General features: G+C 35.5%; 1 protein-coding gene across 1 annotated transcript in view; it reads right to left on the reverse strand.

Annotated features, from left to right (window-relative positions):
* LOC150110118 (glutamate receptor-interacting protein 1-like) overlaps nucleotides 1–23287 on the reverse strand; it is a 311102-nt gene that overhangs the window by 113768 nt on the left and 174047 nt on the right. Inside the window, exon 11 of the mRNA XM_090397962.1 lies at nucleotides 4638–4830. Coding sequence (XP_090254088.1) covers nucleotides 4638–4830 — 193 coding nt within the window. The remainder of the gene's footprint in view (nucleotides 1–4637; nucleotides 4831–23287) is intronic.

The following is a 23287-nucleotide window of genomic DNA, read 5'->3' on the forward strand; positions in this document are numbered from 1 at the left end:
CCACAGCCTTCTGGCTGGAGAGTGGATATGCAAACCACTAGGCCAAGATATTAAACATTTCTTTAGATGTTTAATATCCCGACAAATTTTTCACATTTTTCAGTGTATACATAGAGTTCTACCTTGGAAAAATCCAAGGCAGAGCTCAATCTTCATACTGAAGCTTTTTGTACTACCAACATGCATTTCTTTATGGATGCCATTTTCAGAAGCAGTAAGAATAAACCAGTAGCAAAATACAATATAAACAACAAAAAAATTCGACAACACTACCGAAGGACACTTGTATCCAAATTGGAAAAAATGCAGCACAATTTGCAATAAAAAGCCACACTACACTAATTAGTTTGTTTTTTTTTACCGAGCTCAAATAGACTGCTATGTTCACTTGTGACTCTAGTGCCAACCTTAGGATTACCTTAGGAATGCTAGTTAAAGTATTGAAGTTGGTAAAAGTAAAGTTGGTTAAAGGTAAATAAAATCCAACAGTGGGTGGATACTTTATGGTGGGCAGCATGGCTTTGTAAAAGGTAGACCCTGCCTTAGTAATTTACTCACATTTTATAATAGTGACAGGTGAATTAGATAAAGGAAATGGTGCACAATGATACCTCTGGACTTTGCAAAGGCATTTGGTAGAATACTGAATGAAAAGCTATTACAAAAGTTGGAGCAAATGGGAATGGATTTGAAACTGGTTATATGGATAAGGGGAGGGGGGGTGATGACAGACAGACATCAGAAAGTAGTATATGGTGGAGTGCCTCAGGGTTCTTTGCTAGGGGCACTACTCTTTAATTGTATATTAATGATATAGGAAAAGTTAAATTGTTCATATTTGGTCTAATGTATTAAAACTGAAAACTTTATTAATAAGAGACCATACAATTTAATGAATAAAATACAAATTGCCTACCAGTTTCACTAGCTACTATCTAGCATTATCAAGGCTGTACTGGTGTAAATACAAATGCACCAAGTTACATGAATAAAGAAGCGTTAGTACCTATTAGGCCCTACATTTGATAATTCTCGTTTGGATGTGTGCATGCGTTAGTCAGAATCTGGTACATGACCACGTGTTGTGTGGTTTTTCGCGAATTGTAGTTCTGTTAAGCTGAGAGAATTGATGAGATGAACTGATTAACTTAACATTATTGACGTGAAGTGCCGAGAGCAGTTTGATAATATATATCTAACAGTTTGGACTACATGACTTGGAACAACATAAACCACTTATTACAGAGTAGTTATGAAAAAACTTTAAGGAAAAGTAAAATCACACAAATTAAAAAATTTGAGGTACTTTATAAGAAGAAATACCAGTCACAACACAGTCTCCCAAATAACAAAGTCATTTTCAACTTATCTGATTCCAGGCTTTCTAATCATGAATCTGAAATCCTTAAAAAGGGTTTCAACTTTTCTATTCACCCCCAAAGTACATTCCAAAAATGGATTTCATATGTGAGATAGAAAAAAGTCTTTATCATCTTCCAGAGGCCACAGCCAATGCTATCAGATTCAACAGTACGGTTATTCTTGCTTCGGCAAAACCACCAGTACCTAACACTACTCCATATGATAAAAAGGCAATTTACGGAACAACAAAGATATTATAATCACAAAAGCAGATAAAGGCAATTCAACAGTCATTCTAAACTCGAAAGATTACTTCGATAAGATCAACTTGTTACTATCGGACAGTACCACTTACCAAGTCTTAGATAAGAATCCTATCATGAGTAATCATCTGGAGACAAACACTCTTATCCAAAACATGACCAGTTGGTCGGAAGAACTAAAAAGAGAACTCAAATCCTTACATCCCATTAGTCCACGCCTTTATGGCATGCCAAAGATTCACAAAACAAATATACCACTACGTCCAATTGTGGATGGGAGATCCTCACCTACTAGCAAAACGTCTTGCAAATTTAATGAAAGGACATATCAGATAAACAGAGACCTATATTAAAAATTCCACAACAATTTGTTGAAAAAATTAAGACAGTCACAATTTCACAAACTGACATTATGGCAAGTCTAGATGTTGTGTCCCTATTCACCAACGTTCCGGTCGATGAGGTGGTCAACATTCTAAAAGGATCTCTTCCCTCAGGACATCACCCATTTGTTCCATTATTGCCTGAAATCAAATTTCTTCATAGTAAATAACATCGTATGCAAACAATCAGAAGGGCTTGCCATGGGTAGCCCCCCTGTCACCACCATGCACAGACCTATTTATGGAAAAACTTGAAAAAGATATTTTTTCCAACATTTCACCTATACCTTCAATATGGTGGAGATATGTCGATGACGTGTTCATCATATGGAAAGATACCATGGAAAATCTTCTAGTGTTTCTTAATAAAATCAACACACTACACAATAAGATCAAATTTACTATGGAACTAGAGAAGAACAATGAACTTCCCTTTCTTGACATACTGGTGAAGAGAGAATATAACAATGTTCAACTGTCCAGTTACAAGAAACCCACAGATACAGGAAGATATCTACATTATTTGTCAAACCATCATCGATCATAAAAACACAGCATCATTCGTAGGCTCTGCAACAGAGCCTTAAAGTTTATTTCAAAAGAAGACGATGTATGGTTAGAACTTCGCAAATAGCTAAGACTCTATCTCTGAATGGATACCCCCACCCACATTTTAAACAAATTTCTATTCAAAGACAACCTCCAACAACGTGTAACTGATTTCCAATATGTGTCCACAGCAGTGATTCCATATATTAGTTCAGTATCCACAAAATTAGCTAGAATGTTAAAAGCTCATAACATCAGAGTGGTTTTTAAACCAACTACTACAATCAGACAGGTCTTAAGATCACCTAAAGATGAAGTCCCATTCTTCAAACATCCTGGAGTATATATAATTCCGTGCACGTGTGGCCTATCATACATTGGACAGATCTCTCAAAGTCTTGAAATAAGACAGAAAGAACATGTGGAAGAAGTAAATCACAACAGAATAATTACATCAGGTTTAGCTCACCATTTTTCGACATCCAATCACGTTATAGACCGGAAAAACAGTTCTAAAACTTACATCGAGGATGACTATAGACACAGAACTTTTAAAGAATCAGCAGTGGTGCTATGCACAGGCAGCAATTTAAATAGAAATCAGGGCGCTATTCTTAAAGACATATGGAAAAATCTCATCAATTCTCTCATCAATGTTAACAGAACTACAATTCACGAAAAATCACACAACACGTGGTCATGTACCGGATTCTGACTAATGCATGTGCACATCCAAACGAGAAGTATCAAATGCAAGGCCTAATAGGTACTAATGCTTCTTTATTCATGTAACTTGGTGCATTTGTATTTACACCAGTACAGCCTTCATAATGCTAGACAGTAGCTAGTGAAACTGGTAGGCAATTTATATTTTATTCATTAAATCGTATGGTCTCTTATTAATAAAGTTTTCAGTTTTGATATAGGAAAAGATTTAAGGGGAGATATATTCAGTTGTTTGCTGAAGTTGCAAAACTGAGGATAGTAAGAAAATAGTTGATAAAGGTGATGGAGATATCCTGCTGGATTATTTTAATAAATTAGCATTGAGGACAAAGGATAATGGTTATCAAGTTAATCTTGCAAAATGTAATTTGTATTTCAGGATGAAAAGATTACATATTATGTATCATCACACTGATCATACTGGACTGCATAAAATTATACTACTGTGCACAGATTTGACCTGGGTTTCTTGGGATCAGGAGGATTCAGAGTGTCCAAAGATGAGTAACCAAGCTGGTGGCAGGAATTCTCCTTATGAGGATATATTGAAGGTATGTGGGTTGCAAAGTTTAGTTGATAGGCAGAAAAAAGGAGACATGATAGATAATGACTTACTATAGGGGTTACAAAAAAAAAAAAAAAATTAAATGCATAAGTATATGATAGAGAGAGAGAGGGCACTAGGAGTCACCCCAGAAGTTATGTAAGACTGTGTTTTAATACTGGTTTCCTCTAGGAAACAGGGGGTAAAACAACAGGCCATCTCTGGAGAATACATAAGGAGGGTGTGAGTAGGTGAATGTGGAGAAAGTTTTGGAATAGAGAGTAATTGGTAGTGGAATGTATTTCCTGAAAGTGTAATGAGTGCAGAAACAGTGAATGAGCTTAAAGCACAGTTTAATGAGTTGTGTGTGCCCTCCCAATATGAGTCTTGACTTGTGGAGGACTGATGATAATAATAATAATGTAGACTAATGTATAATAATAATAGCTAATCCTCTCATGAGTGTGTAACTGCTTATATAGTGAATGAAGCAGATACTGTACATTACAACCAAATGGAAAATTATCTTTCTGTATTTGTATGATACAGAAAATTTAAAAAAAAAAAAAAATAGAAAAAAATAAAACTTATACCACATGTATTTGGAGACATCTTCAGTAATGCTGACAGGACATTAAAAGTTTCTGTTGGAAGTTTTAATATGTCCTGTCAGAACTACAAAAATTCTAGGACAATGACAAACTGTTTCACTTATGTTGATTTTAATTGAAGATTTCAATATAATTATTCATGCAAGCATCATAATTATTCTCATTTGTATTCAAATCCATATCATCAATTTTTCATTACTTCTCTGCTGGTCCATTAGGATCAATATTGCTGATTACTACTGGGGATGGGGCTAGTTCAGTAGAAAATGTTGGTCCCTGAAGAGCTAAGCCAAATCCTCTGAGATCAGCTTGAACTGTAACCTCTGTTGTTTCTGTATGACAAACCTGACCATTAGGAGCTAATGCAGCAGTGATACTGGAAGGCAGTGAGCCTAAAATGTAATTTAAATAAATAGTCGTTAAATTAACAGAATTAAATAAAAAAAGTCTCGTATACATTACTAAATCACTTAAGGAATTGACAACGTATAAAAGAATATAAATTAAATTATACTTTAATAAATATTTCTGATATTTCAGCAATGTCACGTTGCCATCTTCAAAAGGAACTTACAAAAAAGGCACATGCAAGGCACTGTTTAAATATTAAAATTAATATTCTGATAACAGGTTTTTATATACGATTTTTATATCTACTGGAATACAGTGATTCCAGTTAACTGGGACACATCAAGGCTATAAAATTTTGGCCCAATTAATAGCTGCTCCAATTAATCAAAGATTCATGTTAATAGTTAAAAAGACATGCTAACATTTCAGTGAGGCAATAAATCATGTATTTAAATATGTACATATTTAAATTTCCCTCATCATCAATATTAAAAGAGAAATTGACCTGTTGTCTTTAAAATCCTTCACTGTAAATCTATTTAAAATCATCATGCTCAGCTTCTTGGCTAGCTACTCTGACTTTTTTTTTTGTTTAAATATTGGAGCATTGATGCATATTCCTTGCCCAGTTATAATGGAGAACCACTGATTTAGAGCATCCTCAACATTAGGTTCCTTGACCTTCACACTTCCAATTTTGGGATGTTTCCTATTTTCCATGGCATAATCATTCTTCTTGAAGTTTATCATGCTGTTGTATCGAGCATGAAATTATAGATTTCTGTACTCCGGTTATCTCTGCCAGACAATGATGACTAGTATTGAGTGAATGACCTTTGATATGTTCTAATAAGGATATTTTTTTGGCTAACAAAAAAATCTTTAAGTGGCATTTTGATAAGGATCCAAAATTTTATGAAATTAAAAAAAATTATCCAGAAACAGAAGACTGAAAAATCTCTACAATTTTCTGATTAGGCATTAGCTCACCATGAAAGATTACATTACCATGTGTTTTAGGTAATGCATGTGAATGACTCATCATTAGAGCGGATGGAAAAAGGGGTGTGTGTGTGTGTGTGAAGTGTGAACTGAACGAGGAACTGATGAATGCAAATATGAAATTGATGACAGAAAGTGTTAGTAGCGAGAATGTCGTGGGGAAAATGAGTACACATTTGAAAGAGAAGGATGGCGGGAAAGAGAGGCGAAAAAATGTTAAAAAAATCAGTAAAAAAGAAAAAGAGTGATTTGAAAACCATAACGGATGTTAAAAGGGACAAAAGTGAGGAGAGAGTGGCGGAAGGAAACAAAATTGAGAGAACGAATGAAACTAGAAATGGCATGACACACAAATCAAAAGTGAAAAAAATCGAAAGAATGAATGATAGCAAAAAAAAGAATGAATGATGGTGAAAGTTGGACGCATGTTTGACTGAAAGTACAGAAACAAAGAAAGATGAATGAGAGTGAAAGCGAGAAGAATGATAGCGAAAGTTGGACATATGTTGGACAGAAAGTATGGAAACAAAGAAGGATGAATGAGAGTGAAAGTGAGAAGAGGGGGTCAATAGTTAGAAAGATTGAATGATAGAGAGAATGCGTCGCGAGATTTGGAAGTTAAATTGGATTGGATGAGGCAAGAAATGAAATGACTGAAGAATTAAATTAAGAGAATTCAGGTCAAAACTATTAAAATAAATCATGATGGCATGAAAGAGTTAACGAAAGATGAGCAAGTGGCATTGTATGGCGACTCCATTATTAAAGGTGTGCTAGAGGATACAATGCACAAGGTATGTTTTCCAGGCAGTAAAATGAGTAGAGTGATTAAGGCATTGGATATGAGGTGGGAGCGAGCAAAAGAGTGAATAGTATTAATTGGTACAAATGATTTGAGAGAGGACAAAGAGCGTGTCAGAATGGATATCAGGAGACTACTTGGAAGGATAAAAGAGAATAGTGTGACAGGAAGGGTAGTTAGTGTGTTGTCTAGGTATGACTGTGGTGAAATGAGGCAGAGAGCAAGGATTATGAATGATATGCTGGCTGAAATGTGTGAGGAGATGAGAGTACAGTTTGTTAATGTGTGGAATGAGTTTGAGGGATGAAGTGAGCTGTATGGGAATGATGAACTGCATTTAAGTGGTTATGGTGTGAGTCACTTGGAGAGACTGCTGCAGGAAGGCAGAGAAGTGAATAGAAAGAATGAATCAGATCGAGAAGGGAGTGATGTGGAAGGGCAAGAGAGTAAGACAGGAGAGATTGAAGAGGCAGGTATCAATGGGGAAGTGAGTGGGATGAGTACAGAAAATGAGAGAATGGGTGTGCAAGAGGAGCAGGGAAATGGGGAGACTCAGGGTGGACAGGGGTACACAGCGTGAGAAAGGTGGATGCTTCAAGAGGAGGTGAGAGCATGTGTAGGCAGGAAAGGAATGGGATGACCAGGGATCAAGAGGAAACAGTTGGAATTGAAAATGGTTCTAAAATAAAGAAGCAGAAAGGGAAATGGCTCAAGTTGAGCATGGAGAGATCACATCGAGTAAGTGGTATCTGTGGAACTAGCTGTAGATCCAGAAATGAGCTGTTGTGTTTGTATACAAATGCCAGAAAGTATAAGAAACAAGGCAGATGAAATGGCTGCACTTATTGCATCTGTTCATCCAAAGATTGTCGGAATAAGTGAGACATGGTTGGAAAGAAGATGACATCCTGAGAGGAATAGAGATGGAAGGGTATGATGTGTTTTGTGAGGATAGAAGGGATAAAAAGGGAGGGGGAGTGCTATTGATGATAGAGAAAGCGTTATGTCCATACAAGGTAGAGATGCAAGACGGAAATAATGCCAGTGGTTTTGAGACAGTATGGTGTGAGATAGAGGTGAATGGAATCAAATACTTGGTGGGATGTTGTTATAGACCAGGTAATGTGGATGGTGGTGATAATGAAATGTATAGTCAAATTAGCCAAGCAAATAAGAAAAGGGTGATCATTATGGGTGATTTTAATTATGGCAATATAGACTGGAATGATGAGATAGCAACCGGAAGTAAAGAAAATGAGTTTCTTGAGTTTTTGAGGGATAACTACCTCAGATAGTATGTAACAGAGGGCACATGAGGGTAGGTTTAAGAGTCTTGGATTTGGTCATCTCATCAGAGAATGTAATTATAAATGAGGTGTCAAATCATCCACCAATTGGTGAGGGTGACCATGAGGTGATTACCTGGTAGTTGCCAGCAGTGTGAGGAACTCTGTGAGAAAAGGGTATATGTGGAACTACAAGGGGGGGGGGGGAATTACGAAGCACTCAGGAGACAGCTTGCGGGTGTAGCATGGAATGAGGAGTTAGCTGGAAAACAGATCAATACAGCTTGGAGGATTTTCAAAAACTATCTAGTATATGCAATGTCTAAATGTATACCACGGGTGAGAAGGTAAAATAAGGTAGGTGTGAGATGGATGAATAAAGAGATTAAACATGCGATACAGAGAAAAAGGGCATTATGGAGGCAGCATAAGACAAGTGGAAATAACCAATTTCATGAGGTCTACAAAGACCAGGCAAGGAGGGTGACTTGGTTGGTGAGAGTAGCTAAAGAGAGGTATGAACAGCAGTTACCTAATGAATCCAAAAAGAATCCTAGGGAGTTCTTTCGATATATAGCCAGCAAAAGAAAGAATAATTATGGAAGGATGACATTGATTGGAGAAAATGGTATAAAGACAGCTGTTGCAGAATGTGTGGTGGAGATACTTAATAAGCAGTTCATAAAGATCTTTCAATCTTGTGAGTGTGACTTCATGGAGAGATTGAGAGCAGTTGATGATGGGAAGGAGAGACTGACTGTAAGTGAGCAAGAGGTGTTTGGGGAGTTGAGTAAAACTAGATGTAAATAAGGCTGTGGGACTTGATAATATATCACCGTGTATTCTGAAGGAATATGTGCCAGGGAGATGACACCTACCTTGACATATTTTTTTTAATACAGGTCTTGCACTTGGTCAAGTTCCTAAGGAGTGGAAGGAGGGCAAGATTGTGCCCCTTCATAAAGGAGGTGATCAAACTTAAGCATCAAGCTATAGGCCTATCTGTGTGTCAGGTGTTGTGGTTAAGTTGTTGGAGAAGCTGGTGAGAACTAGGATCCAGAGTTGGGTTGACAACACTGGTATTATCTTTGATGGACAGCATGGATTTGCTAAAGGGAGATTTAGTAATCTACTTACTTATTACAATAAAGTGACTGTTTCCTTGGACAGAGGAGAAGGATACACAGTAATATACTTGGATTTCACAAAGGCTTTTGATAGAGTACCTCATGATAAGTTGACAGTCAAACTAGAGCAGATGGGGTTGGATATTAGATTAGTGCATTGGATTGAAGACTAGCTATCTGATAGGTATCAACAAGCTGTGTATTGGGGGTGTTATATCCAGGAAAAGGAAAGTCACTAGTAGAGTGTCTCAGGGGTTTGTTTTAGGCCCATTACTGTTTAACTTGTATACTGATGATATTGGCAAAGATTTGGATGGAGATATTCAGTTGTTTGCAGATAATGCAAAGTTGGGACAAACCATAAAGAGTAGTGAAAATGTTGTTGTCTTACAAGAAGACTTGAATAAATTGAGTGATTGGGCACAGAAATGGGGATGCGAGTTCAATGTTGCAAAATGTAAGGTTTTAAAATTTGGAAAGCAAAGATGGGATGCAGAATTATGCTTGGTGAGAATATATTGTTGGAGGTAGAGGAAATAAGAGATCTGGGGATGATAGTGGATAAGGATATAAAATTCAGGGGACACGTCACCAAATTTGTGAAGACAACACAAAGGCTTCTGGGAATGATGTGGAGGACACTGACGTGTAGAAGTAGGGAGATTCTTGTTCAGTGGCGTACCTAGGGAGGGGCGGTGGGTGCAGTCCGCACCGGGTGGCACATATTTGGGGGCGGCATTTTTTATATTTAGTTATAGTTGTAAAAAATAACTTGTTCACTTCATAAGTTTACTATTCGATTTCCACGAATTATGAATTACTATATGATTTCGAATATTTTTCCTCGTCGTCAAGTCAATGTAGGGTAGAAAATATTATCTCTAAAAATTTTGCTCGGATACAGACATCAGTGGAGCCGACGTCGAGTAGAAGTTCTATGTACTACTCCATGCTCAATGTTTATCGAATGTTTAGTATTACCGTTACCATAGAGATGACGCGGCTAAGTCACACTCACGAGGCTACGTCTCTGCCTCCACTTCGTCCCTCAGAGGCCAACTCTCGCTGTGCGAACAGCATTTTGTTCTATGTTGGTGCTTGAAATGTACGTAGGCAATGATACTAGACGAAACTCTGGTGGCTGCGTATGAATAATCTTGAAGGTCTGCAATATCCGATATACTGTATTTTCATAAGTTAAGCGGTCGATCTGTACGCACTCTTTACTGCATGGTGGTTCAAATATTGTGTAACTTGCAAGTAGTAATTTATATTACCGTTTCAGTTTTCAGAAAATTGTTCTAAGGTAAGTTATTACAAATTAAATTTCTTTTGTTTTCTATTGCATTAAAGTAGCACAAATTATTTGTGTTTTATTGAAATTTCACGAAATTTATTATTTATTAAAAAATACGAAAATACGAAATAGACGTTTTATTTCTATAATTTATTTTTTTAATATATCCGTAGGATGAAACGAACAAAAGAAAGCAGAGCATCATTTAGAAAGAAAAAGAAGGCAAGGGAGGAAATACAGAATAAAAATACTGGAGCACTACTCAAATACATCTCCCGTGAATCAACTTCTAGTTCTTTTAATATTGTTGCCTCAAGTACTGGCAAAGAAGTCGCCCTCGAAGGCGAAAAAACTTATTCCAATGTTGTTGAAGAGGAAAGACCTGGCTCACATACTGGCGAAGAAGTAGAAAGTTCATCAAGTTCTGATGAAGAGTCTGCTGCACAAATTGTTCCGTCTATTTCTATGAAAGATGTTGGATTATGGCCTAACAAGATTGACGACAATACAAGAGTATTCCTGGTACGTCAAGGTCCGTTTGCAATTCAAAATTTAAACGCCGATTTTAGTGAAGGAGTAAAACGTCCTGGTAATACAATTAAAGCCAAAGGTGAAACAAGAAAGCTTAATCGCAACTGGTTTTTTTCAAATTTTGCCTAATGGTGAAAAGCTGTTAAGATCGTGGATGGTGTATTCACCATCGAAGAAAAGTATTTATTGTTTTTGCTGCAAACTGTTTGATGATCTTTGTCAATCAAGTTTTAACACGGAAAATGGTTTTAACAAATGGTGGAAACTTCATCCAAAAATAAGTCAACACGAGTTGAGCCCACTGCACATTCGATCATTTTCCCAATGGAAGGAATTAGAAATAAGACTTGGACATGGTGCAACTTTTGATAAACTACAACAACAGAATATTGATAAGGAAATTAAAAAATGGAAGGAAATTCTTACAAGAATACTTGATATAATTAGCTTCTTAGCAAAACAAAATTTGGCGTTTCGAGGTCATCGTGAAAGTGTTCATCAAGAAGACATCAATTCAATGGAAAATAGAGGAAATTTTCTAGAGCTTATTGACTTGTTGGCTAAGTACGACCCAGTATTACGTGAACATGTAATAAAAATTAAGATGGGTAATAAATATAGTATCTCTTATTTGTCACTGAAGATTCAGAACGAATTCATAGAGCTATTGGGAGGCGCAGTGAGAAAAACAATCATGGATCAAATAAAGAAAGCTAAATACTTTTGTATGATATTTGACAGCACTCCAGATATTTCTCACAAAGATCAAACCAGTCAAATTATTAGATATGTAGTTATTGATGGTAGCGAAGTTAAAGTTGTAGAATCGTTTATTGAATTTGTAGAAACTAAAGGAAAAACTGCCGAGGAAATCACAAATATGATTTTAACAAAATTAGAAAATGACTTTTTAGATATAAAAAATTGCAGAGGACAGGCTTACGATAATGCTGCCGTCATGGCAGGAAAGCACAGCGGTGTTCAAACTCGCATTAAGGAAATATATCCAAATGCAGAATTTATAGCATGTACAAATCATTCTTTAAACCTGGCATGTTTACACACAGCTTCTACTGCTATCAATTCCATAACATTTTTGGAACTATCGAACAGTTGTTTTCATTGTTTTCTTCTTCCACTCATCGATGGGATGTTTTACTTTCTGTCACTGGTCAAGGTGTTAAACGCAGTGTAGAAACTCGCTGGAGCGCTAGAGCAGAAGCGGTAACTATAGTAAAAAACCAATTTTTTTACATTTTAAGCGCTTTAGAAAAATTGACATCTGAAGAAGAAAATAGTAAAACAAGATCAGATGCTGGAATATTACTCAATTCAATGCAATCTTTTTCTTTTCTATGTTATCTCAATTTATGAGAACCCGTCCTTTTGGAAATTAATGACGCATAAATACCTGCAAATAAAAAGATTAAATACCCGTCAATGCCATATAAAACTAAATTCTTTGCAAACCCATTTCATGGAACAAAGAGATGCGCTAATACAAAACGCTGTTATAGCAGCCAAAACAATTTGTGAAGAGTTGGAGATATCGACTGAGCGTCGAGTTAGAAGGAGAAAAAATATGAGTGGGAAAAATTCACGAGACGTGGGGCTATCCTTAGAACAAGAAGTACAAAGAGAAATGTTTTTATCTATGGATAGAATTATAAAGGAAATAAAAGAACGCTTTGATCAGTTGCATGTCCTTGCAAGAAAATATTCGTGTATAATACCATGTAACCTACTAAATGAAGAATTTGAATGTCAAATAAATGACTTTATTGACATTGATAAAGAACAGTTCCATATTGAAAGAAAAAAGGATCCAGGTTTTTATGGCTGTACCTACACTACAAGAAGAAAAACGGGGGGGGGGGGGAAGGCCCTCTTGATCTACTAAAATTTATTCAACAGTATAGATTGGAAAATTCTGTACCCAACATTGTAATTTTGCTAAGAATTTTTTTAACAATTGCTATCAGTGTCGCTAGTTGCGAAAGGAGCTTCTCCAAATTGAAGTTGATAAAAAATTATCTTCGTTCCACAATGAGTGATTTAAGACTACAAAATCTTGCAATATTGTCCATAGAACAAGAAATTACAAATAATATAAATTTTGAGAGCATTATACACGATTTTCCTACTATGAAAGTTAGAAGAGTAAATATATAAATATATTTACATACACATGTGTACAATTTGTTTGTTTATCCAAAAGAAATGAAATTATTTATTTATAAATATAAAATAAAAAATATTTAATGGCAATTTTTTTTTTGTAAATTAAGTATATGTTTTGTCTCAGAGGTGGGGAACCTGCGGCCTCTGTAAGTTTCTTGTGGCCTTTAAAAAAGTATCTTGTATTTTTATAAAAGTTGCATTTATAGGTATATCAACTTATGCAGCCTCCTTTATTACTGCCTAATTTAAATATGGCATCCAATGGTAAAAAAGCCCCCACCTATAGTTTGTCTCAATTACAATTATTTATTTATGTTTATTAATTTATAAAAACCACCATTTGTTTGACTTAGAAAGGGCGGCAAATTGGAGACCGCCCTGGGCGGCAAAAGTTTTAGGTCCGCCACTGTTCTTGTTCCATTGTATAAGGCTTTGATTAGGCCACACATGGACTATTGTACATAGATTTGGTCACCTGGTTTTCAGAAGGATGAAGAGATGTTGGAAAGGGTCCAAAGGCGACTGACAAAGGTAATTTCTGACCTCTGGAATGTCAAGTATGAGGAAAGATTGAGAAGATGTAATTTGCAGAGTCTGGTGGACAATAGGAAGAGGGAAGATATGATAGAGACCTACAAGTTGGTAAGGGGTTGTTACAGGATCAAAGGTGGAGAAGTTCTACAGAGAATAGTGGGAGATCAGGGTAAAACCAGAGGTCATCCCTGGAAACCGTATAAAGAGGGTGTGAGAGGCAGGTTTTTTTCATGCATAGTTGTGAATGATTGGAATGCCTTGCCTGAGAGTGGGGTATCTGCAAGGAGTTTGAGTGTGTTTAAGACACAGTATGATGAGATGTGTGTGTGATAAAAGGACCTCCCAGATGAGTCTTTGACTCCATGAGGTCTTGGGGTAATAATAATCCCTCTCCCTGAGTCAGTGAGAGCAATTATGAGTCATTCACATGCATTACCTAAAACACGTGGAACACAGTTGATGAGCCATTTACTCTTCTTGTACCAATAATACTTAAACCACTGACCATTTACAAGTGATTACTTCAGAGGGATAATCATGAGTGCTGCAGTCTCCTGTCCCAAATAAGCAAATAGAACTCTGGCAATTTCTTGATTTGGTTTTGTTCTTTAAGATTCGTCCCATATATATATATATATGACAGAATGATCATTGACTCGGTTAACATACATAGTTTTATGAAAAAAATTGAATGACTAGAACCGAGATTTAATTAAAAAGGTTTTAATATAAACACACTACTAGTTTCGTCCTGTAACAGCCTTCTTCGGGTGACATTATAAAAGAAAAAACACTAAACATTGAGGGTTAAAAGACTATGAACAACATAGACAGTCTTTATACATAATTAGCATTAAAACGTTGTAGTTGTATTTGAAGCTGTTTTTTCATTTGTTGCATTGTTGGGAGAGTGCGTGCTTGCTGCATCACGTGAACGGCAGTACATGATTACAGCTGAATGACTATCCGGGAGGTTGTAGCTTAAGTTGTTATTTAGATGAACAGGATTGAAGATGATTTCTCTCGATTCCACAATTTTTCTCTCTATTTCGTCACTGCAACGGAAGATGTTTGTAGATTTTTCCCAGCAGACTTTGTGACTTTGGTTATCATCATTAGGATTAGCCGAGAAGAGGATATGACTTGATAATGCACTTGCTCGCTGTCTCTTGTAAGTAATGTCTCTCATGTGTTCTTCCATACGCATTTCGACAGATTTGTCTGTCTGCCCGAAATAAGGAATATCGCAGTCACATAATATTTTATATACGCCAGGGTATTTCAGTTGATGATGACAAGGTTTTGGGTGGCTAATTAAGGAACGGATCTTTGGAAGTGGAGTGAACAAGGTTCTGATATTGTATTTTTTTAGAACTTTTACTAATTTATGTGAAACAGTACTTAGAAGAAACAAATAGATTCAAAAGCAATATATCTATTCCTTACATAAGTACTGTTTCACATAAATTAGCAAAAGTTCTAAAAAAATACAATATCAGAACCTTGTTCACTCCACTTCCAAAGATCCGTTCCTTAATTAGCCACCCAAAACCTTGTCATCATCAACTCAAATACCCTGGCGTATATAAAATATTATGTGACTGCGATATTCCTTATTTCGGGCAGACAGACAAATCTGTCGAAATGCGTATGGAAGAACACATGAGAGACATTACTTACAAGAGACAGCGAGCAAGTGCATTATCAAGTCATATCCTCTTCTCGGCTAATCCTAATGATGATAACCAAAGTCACAAAGTCTGCTGGGAAAAATCTACAAACATCTTCCGTTGCAGTGACAAAATAGAGAGAAAAATTGTGGAATCGAGAGAAATCATCTTCAATCCTGTTCATCTAAATAACAACTTAAGCTACAACCTCCCGGATAGTCATTCAGCTGTAATCATGTACTGCCGTTCACGTGATGCAGCAAGCACGCACTCTCCCAACAATGCAACAAATGAAAGAACAGCTTCAAATACAACTACAACGTTTTAATGCTAATTATGTATAAAGACTGTCTATGTTGTTCATAGTCTTTTAACCCTCAATGTTTAGTGTTTTTTCTTTTATAATGTCACCCGAAGAAGGCTGTTACAGGACGAAACTAGTAGTGTGTTTATATTAAAACCTTTTTAATTAAATCTCGGTTCTAGTCATTCAATTTTTTTCATAAAACTATGTATGTTAACCGAGTCAATGATCATTCTGTCATCTATAACCTTCATGACGAGGCTTCTATTATCAATAATAAAAGAAACTTCAACAAGACACTAAAGAGAATTGGACTAAACATTAACAGGTTGGTCTTCTTAAAACGTTGCAAATGCCATGCTATCTTTCCTAAATTTATATGCTTTAAAGAAAACATAACAACTGAACGTGCGAAGAGAATCTATCATAAAGCTAAATTAGACCTACTGTCTGAAAGAATATCGGATACTAAACGCACTCTCGCTTTTCTTTTCAATAAAAAAAGAACCATAGCTGAAATACTGGAAGAATCTCTAGATAATGAAAGTTGGCATACCTTTAATACATACTGTGAATCTCAAGCAGCAAGAATACAATATAATAACAAAGTAAATCTTATAAGAAAATTTGAAACGTTAAAGAGATTACAAAATAATAGGAACTCAAAACCACACATCAATATTGACAAAGTCGTTATCAACAAATCCTCCTATATACTTTCAGATGTAGAACAACGCATCCTTAGTAAAGGTCTAAACTTTATTCCTTCCCCAAAATTAATACCAAAGGGGACACTACTTACAAAAATAGAAAGAGCTGCTTCTTTTCTCCCTCCACAAGATGCAAACCTTCTACGTATTGAATCAATCTTTATTATCAACAACGCAAAACTACCTGCAGACAACATTACTTCAACTGAATGCAAAGCTATTAAAAGTTTAAAAAACAACAGAGATATAATCATCCTCCCTGCAGATAAAGGAAATGCAACAGTCATCATGAACTCCGAAGATTACAAGAATAAAATGATTGAATTACTACATAATGATACCTACTCAATACTTGAGAGAGATCCAACTCGTGAACTTCAAAATCGTACAAACAACTTATTAAAAACAACAACTGAATTATCCCGAAACGTCCGTTTATCTCTACGCTCTCTCCATCCGTTAATTCCTCGCATATATGGTGTTCCTAAAATCCATAAAGAGAACACCCCATTACGCCCAATTGTAGAAGGTATCGATTCTCCTACATACAATCTTTCAAAATACCTTGCCAAATACCTCAAAAGTTTTTCAGGGAAATCACCTTCCTTTATCAAGAACACTACAGAATTTGTTACATACATCAAGGATATTACAGTTGATGAAAATGACATCATGGCTAGCTTGGACATAACTTCTTTGTTCACTAATGTCCCAACAGATGAAGTCCTAACATTACTCAAGGACAAGTTATCCAAAAAAATGTTAGCCTTGCTTACACATTGCATCAGGTCCGGTTACTTCAAATTTCAAGATAATATATACAAACAAAATCATGGACTGGCTATGGGTAATCCTTTATCTCCTGTTCTTGCAAATATTTACTTAGAAGATTTTGAAACCAAGGCTATCTCTTCCTTTATTTTAACACCTAAAGTTTGGAAACGTTATGTGGATGATGTCTTCATTGTTTGGAGCCATGGACATGAATCCCTTATGGTTTTCCTCAAACATCTCAATAGCCGACATCAAAGTATTAAGTTTACTGCTGAGCTTGAAACGGATAATTCCTTGCCTTTTCTTGATGTCAAACTGACTCGCTCTTCTGCTGGTAAACTAAAAATATCGATATATAGAAAACCCACACATACCAACAGATATCTGCACAGTCAATCCCATCATTTCCCTCCTCATAAGCTTGGAATAATTTCCACCTTGGGACATAAAGCCCGTTCTCTTCTTGATGATCCAAATGAACTGCTTACAGAAATAAACCATCTGAAATTTCGAAGTTAATGGATATTCCAAGAAAATCATTAACAAATTCCTTCTTAATCCTCCCAGACATCACTCAGAAGAAACAAATAGATTCAAAAGCAATATATCTATTCCTTACATAAGTACTGTTTCACATAAATTAGCAAAAGTTCTAAAAAAATACAATATCAGAACCTTGTTCACTCCACTTCCAAAGATCCGTTCCTTAATTAGCCACCCAAAACCTTGTCATCATCAACTCAAATACCCTGGCGTATATAAAATATTATGTGACTGCGATATTCCTTATTTCGGGCAGACAGACAAATCTGTCGAAATGCGTATGGAAGAACACATGAGAGACATTACTTACAAGAGACAGCGAGCAAGTGCATTATCAAGTCATATCCTCTTCTCGGCTAATCCTAATGATGATAACCAAAGTCACAAAGTCTGCTGGGAAAAATCTACAAACATCTTCCGTTGCAGTGACGAAATAGAGAGAAAAATTGTGGAATCGAGAGAAATCATCTTCAATCCTGTTCATCTAAATAACAACTTAAGCTACAACCTCCCGGATAGTCATTCAGCTGTAATCATGTACTGCCGTTCATGTGATGCAGCAAGCACGCACTCTCCCAACAATGCAACAAATGAAAAAACAGCTTCAAATACAACTACAACGTTTTAATGCTAATTATGTATAAAGACTGTCTATGTTGTTCATAGTCTTTTAACCCTCAATGTTTAGTGTTTTTTCTTTTATAATGTCACCTGAAGAAGGCTGTTACAGGCCGAAACTAGTAGTGTATTTATATTAAAACCTTTTTAATTAAATCTCGGTTCTAGTCATTCAATTTTTTTCATAAAAAAAAAAAAATATATATATATATATATACATATATATATATATATATAATTAATAGCTGTCCCAGTTAACTAGATTCTACTGTATATACCACTACTGAAGTAGTAGTATATTATATAACAGGAGAAATTAAAGAGTATCTTTTCAAAATTTTTTTTTTTATGATGCCCCCACACATGAAAGGTCACAAGACCTATAACACTACAGTGCCATGTGTAGGCAAGTGATTAAGGAAAATATGTAGCCTGTTGATATGCTTCTTAAAGAGTAGGAGTTTCAGTGCGAAAAGCGGTAGGTAAAAGATTGTTTTAAAGAAGAGGTGGATGGAATGAAGGAAGCTGATGAGACGTCAGTTTGGTGTTGTTTAGAGATGTATAGCATATGGGTGTCAGCCAGTGGCTACTCTAGTTCTTACATGGTCAGAAGTAAGTGGAAGAATGGTAGCAGCCAATTCAGAGGAGTTATGCTCATGAAAGTGCCTATAGAAAAGGCACAGCTATGGTAGTATATGGGAGAGGAAGTACAGTGTGTAGCTGTCAGGTTCTGGATTCGCTGCCAAGTTGATATCGTCATTTATTCAGATTGGAGCTTAAACAAGCTTCTACTGTTGAACAATTCCCTTGTTCATTGAGGCCCAATTCTATTCTGATGTATTCGGGTCTTTCTTTAGAATGAAGGGCTTTTTAAAACATTTGGGTTTGCCAGTCTGTAGATATGACAGATTTTTTCCCCAATAATGCAAGTTTTTCATCCAGCAATTGGATAAACTGCCTGAAAACATAGTGACATCATACAAGAATATTGGAGCATAATAGGCCAACTTAGGTTAGGTTCCCTATGTCAATGAGATTTTAAACCAGGTTTTTTTCCAACTAAAAAAAGTCATGTCATTCCTCTGCCTAAAATGAAAGCACTCCACTTTTTATAGATATCTAATGTATGATGTAATAATACAGTATTGTATATTAAGTAATTAACCCTGAAAAGTTTTTATAAACATGTAAAAATAAATTAAGCATAAGAGGTAGTTACAGGGCTGACACTGGGGAAATCTTTCATATGGTAGGATAAGAGGAAGGAACAAGGTCAAGTGGTCATCCCTGGAAGTTTTTTTTTTTTCTTCAAGAGTGGATGGATCATGGAATGCATTGCCTGATAGAATGGTGACAGCACAAACTGAACAAGTTTAAAGAAGGGGTATCACAGATCATGTTGTCTAAGATGGGCCACCTGTGATGAATCTTGTGACTTCATGGAGGTCCTGAATAATAATAAACCAGTTATTGCTCTGAAACAAGTCTGAATGATCTAGATATTTTTCAGAAAAATTTCATAAATATTTTGCAAGTGAACACCAGTCAGTTAGAAAAGGAAATATTGCTTGAAGAACAAGATTTACCTAATAAACAAATAACATCACTTTACAATGGTGGCATTTAACTTTGGTCGTAGAGAAATGTATATCAAAGTTAATCAATCCACTTTTGATCACTTTTAATGAACTGCTGATATTGGGAATAACTTCTAAATAAAATTTGCAAAAGGTTATTTCAATTGATAAGGGTGATAATATTGTATAAAGTAAGCGGAAAATTATAGACCAGTGAGTCTTCATAGTGTAATAGAGTAATGGTAACACGAATTCAGAATCATATCTGGGAATAATTTTGATAGAAATCACTTATTAAGCAGGACATGGTATGGTTTCATTAAGGAGAGATCAATTATGATATATCTGCTTACTTTTATGATTATGTCACATGGAAAAACAGAACAAGATACTGACTATGATGCAATTTGGATTTTAGCAAAGCCATTGATAACATTTCACATAAGAACTTACTTAAAATGTACCAAACAGGTATTGATGATCACGCAGTGATACGGGTAGGAATATGTTTCACAGATAAACAAAATTAGAAGGAGAAGTGTTTACAGGACAGCCTTCAAAGAGATATGATGCATGAAGTGGGATATCGCAAGGTTTGGTGATAGGCCCTCATTGGTTAATATATTCCTGAATGATTTAAGTTCAAATATTAAAGTTTTCTCCTTTGCTGATGATGTAGAGCTAGGCAGACTTGGTCACTTTTTCATATGACTGGTGTAAATGACAAGAAATTATATTCTTGGTTTCATCCTTTACCCAAGTGAGGTTACTCACTTGGGTAAAGTGAGTAACCTCATGAAATTAACTCATGCTAATTTCATGAGCATTCATGAGGTTACTTCACACGCAAACTTTGTTTGCGTGTGAAGTAACCTCACGAATTTCTTGGCATCTTTAATTTATAGTATAACCAAAACCAAGTGAAAAAACTTTCAAGATATATATATATATATCTGGTGTGTGTGTGTGTGTGTGTGTGTGTGTGTGTGTGTGTGTGTGTGTGTGTGTGTGTGTGTTCATTAAAGCATGCCCTTAAAAGATTGGATTGTAAGAAAAAGCAGATAGGGAAGTGGGGGTTTAACATTTTACATAAACAAATGCAAGATTATTATTTCATTTATTATTATTATTTCATATTTACATTAATATTAGATAGGTATAAGCTGAATGGAAAGGTTTAGAAAAAGTTAACGAATATAAAAATTTGGGTATTTTGATTGAATGGGGAATTAAAATTCAGAATCATGTAAGCAAGATGGATATTAATGCTTAGAATGTAGGATCTTAATTAAAAGAAGCTTCACTTGTAGGATAAAGGAAGTTATAATACTGTTACATAAATCTTTAATCAGGGCAATGTTCATTTATTGTTCAACTTTATTCACTAAGATTTTTAATGATTATAAACAAAATACTCTAAATCAAAGGGCTTGCAAAAAGTTAAGCAAGTTTGAGCATGGTTTGCAGTTGGAAGGAGCAATCGTTCGATGCTGTTGGCACACTCTCCCTCGATGAGTCTTTGGACTCCCTGGAGGTGTCACATAATAATAGTATTCAGAGAAGATTTGACTAAGTGTGTGGAGGAACTGTCTCCTGAAATTTATACAAAATCACTTTATTAGTTGTAATCTGAAGAAATTATTTAGAGAGATGGTTAGCAGATTTAAAGTTTATAAGTTAGTTCATGGCACACAAGATAAGTTTGCTGCACTTGTATGAATCCGACTCTGTTAAAAGTCATAATACAAAAGATAGTGAACAAAATAAAACAAATTAACCCGACTCTGTTAGAAGTCATAATATAAAGATAGTGAACAAGAGAAAACAAATATATAAAAATTTATTTTTTTATTATTAGAGCAGAAAAATATCCCGCACCACCTTTCCCATTTCATGTCAAGCTCAACAGCCTGTCATAGCTTTGACATCTTGGAAATCCAATTAATGCTTATGACAGAGAAGTTCATCCTATCTGCATTGTCTGCTATGTCTGTAAACTGCATGTTTTCTTCTGGACAGTTTTTCTTGTCTGTGAGATGAAAACCTTGCCACCTCCATATGAGACCAGACAAGTCACTTTCAGTTGAAAAAAGCCTGATAAAGATTCATGTCCTACTAGATGGAATTCAAACTCAGGTTTTATTCAGGTTTTTCCAACCAAGGGGCATTGTCAATACTAGTTGAGGTACAGAGGCTCTGAGCAGAAAAATATATGGAATGGAATTTGGCAATAAGGTTTTAAGCAACAAATGCATGTATACCTAAGAAAGAATTAGGAATAGCCTGAGGATAAAGTAATTTAAATGTAACTATAATTATCTGATTTAGTAATGCTGAACATGTTGGTACTCTTATATGTTTGTGTATGAATATGTATGTAAAAAAAAATTGCCTCTGTTCTATCTGGCAGTTGGTCTGTGGCACTACCATTTTGACTAAGATACCTTCAAAATGGAAGTGGTTTGGTATGCTCTTGAAAGGTGTCACTCACACTGCATGGAGGTGTGTGTGTGTGTGTGTGTGTGTGGTGGGGGGGGGAACAGAAACTGAAACCTTCGCTATAGAGACCAAACATGGCATTCACTACACAGGCCTCCAATAAGCTGGGTGGTGGTATTTCATAGAGCAATGAAGGTCATCTATCACCTTGTATATCTAGTTGGCATTTCCTCCAACTAAGATGTCCTTTTGCATTGAGAATACATTGAGAATACTTGCCATGTTTGCCAAGTCCCTTTTGTGGAAACAGGCCATACCATGCACGTTTGTTCTCTTGATCATAATGTAATGGGTTCCATTAAAATTACATTAAATTTGTTTGCAAAAGCTTGTAGATAAATATAAAAATTCAAAATGGAATTATGCCATTTTATTAAAACATTCTGAATCAATAAATAAATATTTACTAACATTATGTTTCAGTATTATTCAAAACATAATGCCTCTGTTCTATGAAGTCACATGGCTCATTATGGAAGGTCTTATACTCTAACCACATACTCTTTCTACAAACCACAATAGATATTCCAAGTGAAATCATCAGGTGATTAAGCACAAATTTTAATTTTGATATAGTACTTTTTTCCCCAGCATCCTATTAATTAAGATGGCCATTTTATTCAGCTGATTCACAAATCCCAAGGATTTTAAAATTAATCAAAGCTTATATTCAAGATTGTCCCATTACTGATTTTTTACTGCCATTTTAATGCTCAAAGTGAATACTACTATTTTGATTTCCTATTTGCACTTTCAGACAAACACATTTTTTTTCAAGATAGTCCCCTGCATTAAGTGTTCTAAGTGCTCTTTTTCTTCCTTTTGTATTTGATTCTGATTTGATTTAATCTAGAACGTATGTTCTGGATTAAATACACAAGGAAGATGCCAGTGGTGAAAAGAACTGTGTTCATCAAGATTGCTGTGAAAAGATGTTTACATTTTTAAAGTTGCATGTGGCAATAGTGATAATTTGTTAATTAAATATTGTGTATGATAGCTGTGATCAATAGGTGTTATAATTAAAGTTCTATAATTATTAA

Source organism: Typopeltis vanoorti, chromosome 1, assembly GCF_054136105.1.
Source record: "Typopeltis vanoorti isolate ZY-2024b chromosome 1, IOZ_Tvanoo_1.0, whole genome shotgun sequence".
Classification (NCBI taxonomy): Eukaryota; Metazoa; Arthropoda; class Arachnida; order Uropygi; family Thelyphonidae; genus Typopeltis; species Typopeltis vanoorti.